The sequence below is a fragment of the Lithobates pipiens genome, unplaced genomic scaffold (genome assembly GCF_037356315.1).
Source record: "Lithobates pipiens isolate NorthernLeopardFrog02 unplaced genomic scaffold, aLitPip1_a1.2 Scaffold_23, whole genome shotgun sequence".
In the NCBI taxonomy this organism is placed as follows: Eukaryota; Metazoa; Chordata; class Amphibia; order Anura; family Ranidae; genus Lithobates; species Lithobates pipiens.
This window is the reverse complement of record NW_027507785.1, coordinates 179432220-179447291: the sequence shown is the minus strand read 5'-3', so window position 1 is coordinate 179447291 and position 15072 is coordinate 179432220. Positions and strand designations below refer to the sequence as shown.

The window sequence follows — 15072 nt, the reverse complement described above, 5'->3', positions numbered from 1 at the left end:
TACGCACGTGAATACTGGAGGATTGATTGAATAAGGAAGTTATATTCATATAGGGACTGGGGAAAAGTATCCCATTCACACACATTTTTTGAGAGTGTATATGGATTTGAAATAGGGGGGTGTTTTTGTTATTTTTGGGTATCCGCTTTTGCGTTTGTATATGCATGCATTTTTATGTGCATGAGTTTTTTTGCACTTGTTGAAGCACTGACCAATATAATAAGTAGATGGTATTGCTGAGATTTGATTGTACTATATGCACAGTGGTAAAGCTCGGAGATATATATATTCTATCCATCTATCTATCTATATTTATATATATATATTTATATTAAATAAATATAATTATATATACACATTTTTTGTTATTTCACTAAAAAGGTAGACAGGGGGTGCAATCCACAATCTGACAGTTATGAAAATAGTTGTCAACCATTTTCATACTCTATTAGTTGGTCAGACGATTAGTTGGCCTGCATACAGAATGCATTTGTATTTGAAAATCCAGTGCAGTAAACACACAGCTCAGTACCCCATTCATACATGTCAGTAAGAACTTGTGAACCCATGAGGCACAATGCCTCATGGGACATGAAGTCCTGGACAGGAGAAGGAAGTGATTTAAAAAAGGGAATCTAATTAGACAAGAGTTTTTGTTTCACGTTGTAATCAGGCCACTCTATACTATACTTTGTAGCTTGCGATAGAGGCACTGCAGGAGCCAGAAGCGGCAGTGAGGGACCCCAAAAGAGGAGAATCAGGGCTGCTCTGTGTAAAACCAAATTTGATGAATGGATGAATGTCATTAGAAAATTAAAATTTGCTTTTAACATTCAATTTTAAAATTAAGGTCATTTCTGAACAAAAACCACATACACCGTTTGAAAATTGATTTGATCGTGAAACGTTTCAGATATTGCTCCTTGGATTTTTTCCATCACTGTGGTTGTAAACTAACATTAATTTGACCCCACCAAAGATAAGAAAATCACAAACGTGCTTAAAATCTTTGAAGGAAATTTTTTTTTGTGTACGGCTTGTATCAAGCTACCTGCCTATGACAAGGGAGTGTGCCATGCATAATATTTTCTTACAATCCAGTCTTAAAATCAGCAAAACTGCATTTTTATGTCTTTTTACTTTGTGTTTCTTTAAATAAAGATGTTAATCTGACTATCTGTGAATCGGATATGTACCAGATTAAACCTCTAAAAGTAGATCTCTTCAGTTTGTTATTCTCAGTGGAATAGATATTTTGTTCCCCAACCAAATAGCTCGGGGGTCGTGGTCGCAAGCGGGTGAATCAGGAACACTTCTCTGCTTTGCTGACCACTGCTACTTCAGTGCCAGTGCTCCCCCCCCAGCCTCCTCGCAGGAGACTACACATCTCTGGACAGGCGATGATGGTGGGAGCTGCTCAAGTTAACTTTAAGGGCACTTTCACACCGGGGCAGTGAGAGCGTTGGCGGTAAAGCGTTGCTAGTTTTGGCGGAGCTTTACCGATGTTTTTCGGCCGTTAGCGGGGAGCTTTTACCCCCCTGCTAGTGGCTGAAAAAGGGGTTAAAACGCCCGCAAAGCACCGCTGCTGAATCGCGTTGCAGGCATTTCGGCTGCACTAGCCAGTGATTTCAACGGCAGGGGCAGTTTAGAAGCGCTAAACACAGTGCTCTCACACCGCCCCAAAGATGCTGCTTGGAGGACTTTTCTTCTCCTCCCACAAGCACACCGCTCCAGTGTGAAAGCACTGTGGCTTTCACACTGGGGCTGTAGGTGAGGCAGTTTTCAGGCGCTTTACATGCACTGTTTTTAGCGCTAAAGTGCCCGAAACACGCCTCAAAATTTAATTTGAAAAAGTTGTACAAATGAAAATAAAATAAACTACTGACACCATCAACTGCACCAATTAAGATAGGCTAAGTTAACATTTTTATAGTGACATTTGTTAAATTATATGTTTCTAAGTTTTCCCTACTATTTAGTTAGGCCTTGCTAGTTAATTTCTTAAAAAAAAAAAAAAAAACAAACACACACACACACACACACACACACACACACACACACACACACACACACACACACACACACACACACACACACACACACACACACACACACACACACACACACACACACACACACACACACACACACACACACACACACACACACACACACACACACACACACACACACACACCTTTTGTTGTTCAGATAGATCACCTCTGAAAGATAGCCCATTCCTGAAATAGCTGGTTATATATTTACCACTGTAAATACATAACAATAAATTGTCTTTTTAAAACTTTAGATACTAACTGTAAGCAATCGATCAATTAGTCAAAACAATAAATTGGCCAACTAATAGTTGCAGCTCTACGGACAATTCCCTACCCCAACACTAGACAGATGTGTCTGCATCAGCAGAGCACTCCTTCAAGAGGATATAGTACAGCGATCAACCCACAAAAGTAGTTTGCCTGAAAGTGCAGGAGTAAACCAGTTCAGAAGCCACAAGATCCTGTGCATCTGGACTGACCTTAAAGCCAGGCGAGAATTTTGGCATAGGGAGACTGCAGCTGAGAGTAGCTCCTTTTTTTGAGCGTCAGGGGATCCCTTCAGGATTTATCAAGGGATGCGCACTATGCTCTTGGCCCAGACCGCTATGGTCTGGCAAATGGCCATTGATACAACCACAGGTTGCCTGGCCAAGTTCAAATGAGCAAACAAGGCTTAACCAGAACCATCAGAGATTGGTTACGCTTAAAAACAGTCTCATCTTGGAATATTTTATGTCTTGTGGCTGACTGGGGTCCTAAATATCTAAAGCAGAGATACCCAAAGAGCCCTGGACCGCCTCATCATGACCCCATGCAGTTTGTGCTGGCATGCACTTTAGTTCCTATTTCCCTGTGTCTGGCATCCGCCATACAGAGGGTATGCCTTGAGTAGTATTTATGACCCATGCTGCAGAACAGGCATGCACCCATCTTGTTTTTACAACTGAAGGCTTCAAGTTAACCCAGTAAAGCGATCACAAAGACCAGGGCCTCAAAATGAGCAGCAGAGCGCCTTGTCCTGTGGAAGACCATGTGCTGAAGCCCAGGATGTGGAAAGCCAAAATACCAGGGACAGGACTATACACATGGTGCTGGCTACTGTCCCCCACAGATGTGCCACAGAAAATGCAACACAAAACAACAAGGCAAGGGGGGAACGTTTTGCAAGGTGCAGCATGGCCACTACAGATCATTTAAAGCAGGGGTGTCCAACCTTTTTCCCTTCCTGGGCCATTCCAGTATATAAAAGAACACTCTTGCACAATTGTGATATTTTTATGGCGTCTTTTAGAGATATGTTGCAATTTACAATTACAAACCCAATTCCCATAAGGTTGGGACACAAAAAAATCGCATATTATTCACACTGGAAAAAAAAAGGAATGGTCTTGGGCCACATAAAATATACTAACAAAAAGGATGGCTGGCAAGCTTAAAAAAATAAAAAAAAGTAATGTGTGTAATAAAACTTAATTTTTATTATAAAAGTAAAAAAAGGCAAGAAACCATTGAATGGCTGCATCTTGGGTAGAGGGGAGATTGCGGGCGGGGGCACAGCGCACCCCAGAACCCCCCTGGATACAGCATTTACTTGTTTGGTGCTCCCGCAAGTCCCTGTATTCACCGCTGCCAGTGCTACTGCTAAAATGGCAGCCCTGGCATACCTTCAGCAGTGCCTGGATTCTCCGTGTCAGCTGCTATGCTTACATGGCATCCCCGGTGTCTCCCCATATATGCCTGTACATAGCTTGTCCCTGCAGGCCCGTAGCTTCTATGTCCCTTCAGACATGTCCAGACCACATGCAGGCCGCAGGTTGGACACCCACGATTTAAAGCTTGGGAGCTGGCCTTGCACAACACACTGTGCCAGGCCTAAGTGCTCACATAGCCAAACCAAGAAGTTTTCTAGGGACTATCCCCAAGACTAAGGGTTAGGGGGGAGGGAGGGGAGAAGTGTCTATTATGACAATAAAGCTGAACTTCAAACATGCAAGCCTTTATTCATCTACAGTACATATGAATTTACAGAATTAACAGTATACACAAGACAGCTTTGTTTCTTCCAGTTCATTTCAAATAAAATAAGGATATCATCTCACTGGAAATGACAAGAACACTGCCCTGCTGCAAACGCAACAGGAATTTTATTTGCACTTGCTAAAAAATGTTCTTAGGCTGAAAAATAAAAAAACTGGTACAAGTGCCGCATCGAAGGACTGGCAAGCTTTAACATTTTACAATATTGTTCTTGGGTTTAGTTACGCTTCCAAACTCAAGGCCCCAGTCAGCATTCCAATATATAAAAGAACACTCTAGCACAATTCTGTGATATTTTTATGGCGACCTTTAGAGATATGTTGCAATTTACAATTACAAACCCAATTCCCATAAGGTTGGGACAATAAAATCACATATTATTCACAATAGAAAACATATTAAATGTTTAAACTGACACATGTACCATTTAAAAAAAAAAAAAAAAAACGCATTTTGAAATTGATGGCAGCAACACTTGTCAAAAAGAACATTTAGCAACCAATTAGGTTAATTGGCAACAGGTCAGTCACATGACTGGGTATAAAAAGGGAATCTTAGAGATAAGATGGACAGAGGTTCACCAATCTGTGAAAAATAGGGTTTTTTGTACCTGCCGTAAAATCTGTGAAGTTCATTGATGGACACAGCTCCTTTAACCACTTCCCGATCGGCGCACAATGATGTACGTTGGCAGAACGGCATGGGCAGGCAAACTGGCGTACAGGTACGTCCATTTGTATTTTCCACCCTGCCAGCGCGTTTTTGATGCCAGCGACGTGCGCGCGTGCCGAGACCCCATGAGTTTGGTCGCGGGTCCCGTGGACTCGATCGCCGCAGGGATACCCGTGACCGTCTCATGGGGAGGCCGAACGGGGAGATGCCAAATAAAAAAAAAATGCCATAACTATCCCCTATTTTGTAAACTCTAATTTTTGTGCACACCTACCAATAATGGCTTATTGTGATTTTTTTACCAAAAATATGTAGAAGAATACGCATCGGCCTAAACTGACTGTGTGTGTGTGTGTGTGTGTGTGTGTGTGTGTGTGTGTGTGTGTGTGTGTGTGTGTGTGTGTGTGTGTGTGTGTGTGTGTGTGTGTGTGTGTGTGTGTGTGTGTGTGTGTATATATATATGTGTATATATATATTTTTTTTTGGGGGGGGGATATTTATTAAAAGCAAAAAATAATGTGTTTTTTTTCAAAATTGTCGCTATATTTTTGTTTACAGCGCAAAAAAAAAAAAACAACCGCAGAGGTGATCAAATAACACCAAAAGAAAGCTCTATTTGTGTGGGGGGGGGACATCTTGTTTGGGAGCCAGGTCACATTACCGCGCAATAGTCAGTTAAAGCGATGCTGTGCTGAATGACAAAAAGTGGTCTAGTCTTAAGCCAGCAAAATCCAGTCTGAAAGTGGTTAAATCTTGACCGTAGGGTTATCACGCCACCTTCAGGAGAGGACTAGGCAGGATTTTACGGCGAGTACAAAAAAATCCTATTTTGTCTTTCGTTCATTGACAGACACAGCTCCTTTAAATCTTTACAATAGGGATGTCAAAGCAGTGTCAAAATGAAGGGTGGAAACAGCAAAACTTCACCCACAACCAGAGGAACGCCTCAGAGTAGTTGCCATCGAAAACGGCCGCACCAGAATCTGCGGCCAACGTCTGCATCAAAAAATGCGTTTACAACAAAATTGTAACCTAAAAAGGTGTAAATTGCAACTTAGACAGCCACCTGCAAAACTTCGCAGCCAAAGCAAGCATCCGAAGATGCGCTCACATCAATTTTGTAGAATATTGAGAAAGTGTAAACTGACGACGAAGTCGCCACCTTACACACCTGGGAGACACTTAATGTCGGAAAACTCAGGAGATCCTAATTGCCCTGGTGGAATAGACTGATAAAAGGGCAGGGCCCCCCCCTTTCCTAAGGCATAAGCCTGAACCACGATCTGTCTGAACCACGGGGAAAAATTGTCTACAGCAGACAGATATACCCTCAGAGCCCGGACCACGTCCAGGGAATATAGGGCAATGTTTGGATGTATCTGCTTAGGACAAAAAGGGATGTTCGTACACTGTCCTCATTGAGATGGAAAGCCAAAACCACCTTTGGAAGAAAAAGAGTCGTGGACATAGCACGACTTATCCTTGTGGATAACCATATAGGGTGACTTGCAAGACAATGCTGCCAACTCAGAAACCATCCCGGCAGATGTAATGGTCACTAGGAAGACAACTTTCTGGGAAAGAATCAACAAGGGAACTCCCTGATGTTCTCAAACGGCAGCTTCTGAAGCGCCGATAGCACCAGGTTCAGAACACACAGAGGTAGGGGTGGTTGAACCGGAGGGACTACGTGTCAAACCCCTTGTACAAAAAAGGTGATTACTACTGAGGCAAGGAGCATTGGAAAAAGACAGCCAGGGCTGATATCTGTCCCTTGATGGTGCTTAAGTCAAGTTTCTGATCCACGCCTCGCTGTAAAAACAGCAGGATCCTGGAAACCAAGAAAGTATGTGAACGCCATCCCATCTCTTCACACATGGAGATGCAGGTCTTCCACGTACAATGGTAAATCATTTGAGAAGATTTCTGTGCCTTCAGCATAGTGGAACATACCTCAGTCCTTTAGCACCTGGTTTTCAGCCATACCATTAAAACCAGCGATGGTAAAGCAGGATGGCGTATCGGACCTTGCGAGAAGGTCTTCTCGCATAAGCAACCGCCAAGGAACATCCGCCACCAGGCGCACTAGGTCAGCGTACCAGGGACACCAAGGCCAATCTGGAGCAATCAGTATTACTTGATCCCCTCGGCCTCCACTCTGCGCAGCAGACATGGTAGAAGTTTGAGTGGGAGGAAGGCATAAATCAGCCGATACTGTCCCCGTGGAGCCACCAACACGTCTGACGCGTCCACCCAGGGGTCTTTTGTCCTGGACAGAAGCATTGCACGTTTTGATTGAGCCAAGAGGTCCACAGCTGGTGTTCCCCACCGCAGGCACAGAAGCCCGAATACCTCCGGATGCAGCGACCATTCTCCTGGGTCCAGCATCTGGCGACTTAGGTAGCCCGCCTGACAGTTTTCAACGGCTGGGATGCATATGGTTGACAGGTCCGGCACATGGCGCTCTGCCCACTGGGGGATGTGAGTGACCTCCCGTGCTGTGGCTGAGCTCCTTGTACCTCCTTGATGGTTGACATATGCCACCGCCGTGGCGTTGTCTGGCCGGATCCTGATCAGACGCCCCTGTAGCCTCGTTGGCCATGTGGAGAGGCATAGCTGGATCGTCCAAAGTTCGAGCACATTGATCGGCAGCTGGGATTCTTCCCACGACCAAAGGCCCTGGGTCAACTGTACCCCCAGAACTCCACCCCAACCGGTCAGGCTGGCGTCTGTTGTGATCACTGTCCAACGGAGAGGAACGAACGATCTTCCGGACCGAAGGGTTGGAGACCGCAGCCACCAGAGGAGGGAATCCCTGACTAACTGGCTCACCCGAAGCGGACGATCCAGGGATAACGGAGATTTGTCCCATTTGGACAGGACCTCCTCCTGCAAGACTCGAGTGTGAAATTGAGCGTAAGGTACTGCCTCAAAGGAGGCTACCATGAGGCCCAGAACTCGCATGCAGAAGCGCAGAGACGACCACTTGTGGTTCATCAACATCTTCACCGTGGCTCGGAGAGTCTGCAGTTTGTCTGAAGGGAGAAAAACTCTTGCTTCTATGGAGTCCAGCAGTAAGCCCAGGTACTCCAGGCATTGAGTCTGCACAAACACCGATTTCTTTAGGTTCGGCACCCAACCAAACTCCTGTAGAGTTTGCATGGTGATCGACACATGCTCCCTTAATTCTGAGGTGGAAGCTTCTCTCAGAAGGAGGTCGTCTAGGTAACCAACAAATGCGATCCCACATTGCCTTAATAGTGCCAGAATTGGAGCTAACACTTTGGTAAAGACTCGGGGTGCTGAAGCCAGGCCAAAAAAAGGGGAAGCCACAAATTGGTATTGCTCTTCCCCACTGCAAACTGCAGAAACCTTGGTTGCTTGAGGCATATGGGTATATGCAGGTGCATGTCCTGGATATCCAAAGATGCCAGGAAGTCCCCCTGATGGAGCGCAGCGATCACGGAGCGAACTGATTCCATCCCGAACCTTTGTACTTTCACAAAGCAGTTGAGGGCTTTTAAGTCCACGTACCCCTTCCTTTTTGGGGACTACAAAACAGATTGGCGTAGAATCCCTGAAACCTTTCCAGCTTCGGAACCGGCACTATCACTCTGCATAGTAGCAGGCCCTTTACTGCCCCTAACAGGGCTTCCCGGCGGGCTGGGAGTAAAGGTATGTTGGAGGGGGGGGAAAAAAAAAAAAATCTGTTTGGTGGCCAAGAAAGAAACTATCTTGAAGCCTGATGAAACCAGTTTGCACACCCATTGGTCAGACAGCAGTGAGGTCCACCGCGCTGCAAACTCCCAAAGGCAACCCCCGCACCCTAGTGTCGGGCAGGGGCAAACCTTCATGCGGTAGCATTTTTGCTCGCAGACTCGTTTGGCTTGCGAAACCAGGGACGTTTTAGCAGACACCCTGTCAGACTGGGAGCTCTTACCTGTGGACCCGGGCGGGCGAAAATGCAGTTTCTGAGTGGAAAAGGAGGGCCCTTGCTTACGGCGTGGCTCCTTACCCTTCCTGGACTGTGGGAGCAATGTGCTCTTCCCACCGGTAACATTCTTAATAATGTCATTCAGCGAACCTCCAAAGAGCCTCTCACCAAGGAAGGGCAAATCCGTCAGCTTTTTTTTTTTTTTTTTTTTTTTTTTTTTTTTTTAATGGATGCTTGGTCCGCAGACCAGCATTTCAGCCCAATCAGTCACCGTAGCACCACTGCCGATACTGAGGCTCTAGAGAGCAGGGGGACTGTATCCAGGGCCGCAGACATACTCAAGGCCATGCACTAACTTATCTGCCAATTCTACGCAGATTGGGGTAGACTGTTGCTTCTCCAATTCACGGTGCAATAACTTTGCCCATTCAATAAGCATCTGCGACACCAAGGTTGTAGCCAGTGCAGGACGTAATGCTGACCCCACTACTGTAAACATGGACCGGGCTACTGCCTCGGCTCACTTGTCGGTAGGGTCCATGAATGCAGGAGTCCCTTCTACCACAATCGTGGTTACTTTATTTAACCTGGATACCGGGGGGTCAAGGACCCGAGGAGCCGTCTACTTTTTTAAAGAGGCTCTCCTCAAAGGGGTAACGCACCGGCATTCTTCTTGGGACTGAAAAAACCCGTTGTGGGCTTCCCCATTCCTTGTAGATGAACTTATCAATATAAGTCAAATACAGAAACACCTTAGGTGCACAAGTCGGTTTACAGAACCCAAAAGGGACCGACACCTCTGCAGAAGATCCTGCTGCAGCCTGTATCTTCTGGGTATCCCAGCACAGCGGTGATGAGTGCTCCTGCTATCGCTTTGCACTGACCCGGAATCATCCTCACTGTCCAAACGGGTCCCGGTCTGTATCCTCTGACACATCAGAACAGGGGCCGCCAGTCACTGCGGGGCCCGAGTCTGAATCAGAGCTTTCCCCAGAGGGAAGGGGGGGGGGGGGCAGGGGGCGTTTAACCCCTTACACCCACACACCACCTCCACCCTGGCAACGAACGTTTCCAGGACCGCTGACAAGCGTCCATAGGCACTGCATTATTTGCAGGTGAGCCGGTTGCAATTACAGGGATGTCTGGGGAAGAAGCGCCAGCTTCTGACATCATGCTGATCCATATTGCCTGCTGCACTTGTGGGCTTAGGGCAAGGTACACATCCCACTCTCCTAGCTACTCAGAGACTGAGGCGCCCTATCACAGGACTCACCACCCTGAACGAGTGCTGCGCTGTGCTGCCGCTGACCGCTGTGTTCTGTGTCTAGTCACAAGTGCCCAGAGAGACAAACCGCGCTGTTCTGAGGTAAAAAGACCCAGTACTTGGTCTTTTTACCTTAGAACAGCGCGGAGGTAAAACTGCGCTGAGTCTACAAGAAAATAGCCGCCGGACGTTTTTGTATAAAAAAAATAAAAACAAGAAAATGTGCGCCGGACCTCTAGAAAATGGCTGACAGTCATGCTCTGCATAAAAGCTACAGGAAAAAATTGCGGCGGCACATTCTGGAGGTAAAATTTTTCACAGGCACCTCCCACACACAGAAAAGGGACAGAAAGATAATGAACAGACCCAAACAGACAGAGCAGCCCCTGTCAAGATTCAGAATCAGAGTCCCCCCGAAGGACCCCCGACCCAGGTACATACAACGCACCTCATGCCGTCATGCAGCAGCCCCTGCAGAGGCTGGAGGGGGAAAAGGGGCGGAGCTATGCAGTCTTGCTATTTTTACATGTGTTACATGTTCTGCCTAGTCCTCTCCTGAAGGTGGCGTGATAATCCACTACGGTCAAGATTTAAAGAAGCTGTGTCCGTCAATGAACGAAAGAGAAAAATGTGTCTAAAAATTGTAGAACAAATTTCAGAATACTGTTCCTCAGCATAAAATTGCAAAGATTTTAATCACTTGACATCCACGCTATGCCAAAATGACGGCCACAGCACAGATGTTAATTCCCAGGAGGCCATGGCCTCCCCTGTGCAGGCTCCTAAAGGGCGGAGTGCATTCTGATCACCAAGTCACAGACTTGGGTGATCACCAATCCGAGTAAGGGGCTGGTCCCGGCCCCTTACCATGTGATCAGCGGTCAGCCAATGACAGCTGATCACATGATCAAAACAAAAGCTCGGTGATCACTTTTTCCTCACGCGGAGGTGGAAAAAAAAAAAGCCAATCACTGGCTCAATTTAAAGGGACATCTGTCCCGAAAAGGAAGCGGCAATTAAGCCTCATATATGCCATCTGAAGGTCCCAACCGTGGTGCCCATCACTGACGGTCAAAAATTACCAGTTTTAACATTTTAAAGTGGTTTTTTTTTTTTTTTACTTTTTTTTTTTTTAAACAAAAAATAAAAAATTTGCCCAGGTGATCAAATACCACCAAAAGAAATCTCTATTTGGGGGAAAAAAGGATTATAAAAATGTAATTTGGGTACAGTGTTGTATGACCGCGCAATTGTCATTCAAAGTGCATCAACGCTGAAAGCTGAAAATTGGTCTGATAGGAGGGGGTTAAATATGTAACCTTCTACAGTACATAATATCAAAAAATATTGAGAATCTGAAGTAAACAGTGTGCAATGGACGAGGCCAAAACACAATATTGGATGTCTGCGATTTCAGACCTCAGATGGCCCTGCATGGGCAGGGAACACGTTTAAAAAAAATAAAAAAATAAAACTGTCCGAACACAGTTCATTGTGCCTTCCAAAAAGGTAAAGTTCTATCATGCAAAGAAGAACAGATACGTAAACATTACCCAGAAATAATGATGTCTTCTCTGGGACAAAGCTCATTTAAAATGGTCTGTTGCAAAGTTGAAAAATTTTCTGTGGTCAGACGAATCAAAATAACATTCTATTGGCAACCATGGAAGTCATATCCTCCAGACTAAAAAGAGGACAGGGACCTTCCAGCTTGTTATCTGATGGTATGGGGGGGTGCATTAGTACATTTGGAACGGGACAATTCTGAAAGAGATCAAAGTTTTAGAGCTGCATATGCTCAGGCAAAAATGGGACAACATTTCTCTCCCAAAAATCCAGAAACTGGTCTCCTCAGCTCCCAAATGTTTACAGAGTGTTAAAAGAGGGGATGCTACTCCATAGTAAACCTGGCCCTGACCCAACTTTAGAACTGCCCCAGGTTTTTTTGCCCTGTTCAAACTTTGAGATGTTTTGCTGCCATGAATTTCAAAAATACCTTATTTTTCTTAAAATGGTACATTTTCTCAATTTAAAAACAGATTGAGATTTGCAGATCATTGCAGTGTATTTATGTAGATTTTACACAGCGTCCCAACTTTTTTTTAGAATTGGGGTTGTAGTAGAGTAACAGTAGTAATAGTGTTAATTTTCAATTTCAAAATGAGATTGAGTTTGAGTTTTCTGTCATAGTCTTGAGTAAAATGCAATTTTAGTTTTAGATGTATTTTAGTCATCTGAATTGTTTTAGACATATTTAAAATAGTGTTAATTTAGTCAAATGAAAATATTTTAGTTGACCAAGTTAACACTGGTAATAAAACTGCTGTTTATGAAACTTGGTAGTTGTCCTCTCAAAGCACGTGGCCCTTTGCAAGTTTAATCCATAGTTAGGCCCACCGTTTTACTGAATTTTCTATGCCTCCTCTCAATCTTCTGCTTACATACAATTGTGCATTATATATTAAAATCACATTAATTGCGTCTCTCCTAATATTCAATATAAAAATTCAGACTTTTCAAACAGACTACCAATGCGATGGTCTGAATTTTTGCCTGCAAACAAAGCATTGTGCATTTCACAAACCTTAACTAATGCTTCTGAAATCATGTAGATTGAATTTTCTAGCATTTTATTATCAATCACAACACAAGCCAAAAACGTTAGCATATTAAGCCTGATGGAGGTTTTTTTCTCCTTTTTCAAAAAACTATGAGATGCTTCTGAACAAGTTTTTTTCATTTAGCAACCATTCCTCTTCACGGTGATATTGATATTCTACAAAGCTACAGTTCATTGTTGAAATGTATTCTCGGTACCTGTTATCATAAAGGAAACTTGGCATAGCAAAAACTGCCACTCAGCCAGGTAAGCAAGACCTGTTCTGTACAGTTACTAAAGAGCTATGTCATCAAAGAGCAAAGCCCAAACTCACCTCTATCCTTGGTTTCTTTGCTTCAGCTGAACTTTCTTCTGTAGCTCTTTTAGCTGAAACAGCAATGCAATGCATACTTTAAATATTATTTAAGGTTTTGTTTTTTTAGCATATTTGCAGACGCAAAGAAAGTGTTTGAGTATTTACCCTGCGAGGATCTCTGAAGTCCAATTTCCAAGGGTGCACTTCGGTCTATACTGGCAGATGTGGCTAGAGAAGGATAAATAGAATTGTGAGTTAGCACAACAGACTACAAAAATACACAGTGATGAAAGCACTTAAATGGACCTACGTTCAAACGTTAAAGGAATGTGAATATTCTAACTGCAAGTCTGAACTACTTTGGATTTTTTTTTCCAATGGGGGGGGGGGGGGGGGGAGGATTATGACCAATCTGTATATTTTATATATATATATATATATATATATATATATATATATATATATATATATTGGCAGTACAGGACACAGGCTGGATATTGATGGTTCTTAGTTTATAGACTGGTGACACTCAGGTGATTGGACACTGGGAAAAGTTTTGCTAGGCACATTCCCTAGAAATGCTTGTATACTGCCTCTACTCCATGAGTATCCCCAGTTTTGTTTTAGTGAGCAATGCAGAACATCGGAAAAGGAGTGGAGGGTGTTCTGTACACCGCCTTGTACTCCAAGATATGGAATTTACAGGCAAGTCAAAAACCGTTTATTGTAATATTGCAATACAGGACACAGGCTGGATATGCTTAGCTCCTGGGACACCCACAGGCAATGAAACAGGGGTGGTAAATAAGGCTAAAAGAACAGCGCCAACAGACCTAGAAAACCAAAACCAAAAAAAAAAAAAAAATCAAGCAAAGGTCCAATTCTCATAGTCCTTTACCAGGGACTAGTACATTTATGATGGAAGAGCTATCATTGCTTGTGTTTTTATACTAAGTTTCTACAACTCATGTTAGATGGACATCCTTTTACAATAGTCACTACAACAAAATGTTTAAGGTCTTCGGATAACCAAGACTCTTTAGTGATGTTGGTCACAATTCAGATGTGGATTTGCCACTCCCAGTTTATGTTTAATGCTTTAGCTTTATTAATGTAAATAAAAGGTTCTAACAAAGGAAAGCAAATACAAAAGGTTTACAGAACAGAATGGAGAAGGCTGAAACCTGTCCTTAATGAGCACCCTGAATGGGAGGTAGACTAATCTCATCACACCAGGTGAATAATATATTATACATATTTTTTTTTCTTCTAGGTATGATGGAACTTATTTCAAAGAGGCTTATCTGGTTCCAACTAAGGTGGGAACGACTCAATGATCATCCAGTCCTTCTAAGACCTAGGTTTCAACAGCCATGCAGATGGAACAGGGGTCCCCGAGGAAGCAGGTCTGGCCAGGGGTCAAATCCCAGAGGTTTAAAGAGGATCTCCAGCTTTTGTAAATCTTGGTAAATTTTACATAGTTCATTTGGGCCAAGCTGACCCAAACAAAGTATGTCCCTCACCAACATGTGAAGCCACTGGATGTGCTGTATAAACTGTATGTAGCTGAGGCTCCAAACAATACCGTGTTCTGGGTGCAAGCCAAGACCTGTCTCATACCCAGAACACAATAGTCTGTCTTAGCGGCGCTCAGCCATTCACAGAAAGTAATGAGTTCTAGTGATAAAAAGCAAAGTTTTCGACTGATTGGCTGAATCAGAGAGGTGGGCTGATTACGTCACAACCTATGACAAAGCAAAATTTGTTGCTTCTAATGTATGTTATCCTATACATACCACAGCTTGTTTAGTTTGAGTGATTTATTTAGCCATTTGCGTGGTTTTCACTTTGATATGGACATTTATACTATACACACAGGGACCGGCAGAGCACAGCCCGTACCTCCATCTGTACTATTGCGGGCAAAACAAAGCTGCGTGGGCCACCGGATATGTTAATAGTAACTGATGACCTCATCGGTTTGTAGGGGTGAGCAGCTTTCCGCTTTGCTGGCAATAGTACAGATAGCAGCAGGGAGGAAGTGCGGGTTTGTGCTCGGTCCTCTTCTCTGTACGCTGAGGCACCCCTGAGGGCTCTTTGTGGCAACCTGGTTGAAACAATACTGTAGAGCAGGGATCTCCAAACTTTTTACTTAAAGGGCCAGTCTATATTCTACACATTCACAGGCTGGTA

General features: G+C 44.0%; 1 protein-coding gene across 2 annotated transcripts in view; it reads right to left on the bottom strand.

The window, feature by feature from the left end:
• Positions 1 to 15072, bottom strand: part of CDC73 (cell division cycle 73) — a 196007-nt gene that overhangs the window by 154952 nt on the left and 25983 nt on the right. For both annotated transcript variants that reach the window (XM_077452676.1, XM_077452675.1), the window contains exons 4-5: positions 13045 to 13107; positions 12898 to 12950 (exon numbers count right to left, since the gene is read on the bottom strand). In XM_077452676.1, coding sequence (XP_077308802.1) covers positions 12898 to 12950; positions 13045 to 13107 — 116 coding nt within the window. The remainder of the gene's footprint in view (positions 1 to 12897; positions 12951 to 13044; positions 13108 to 15072) is intronic.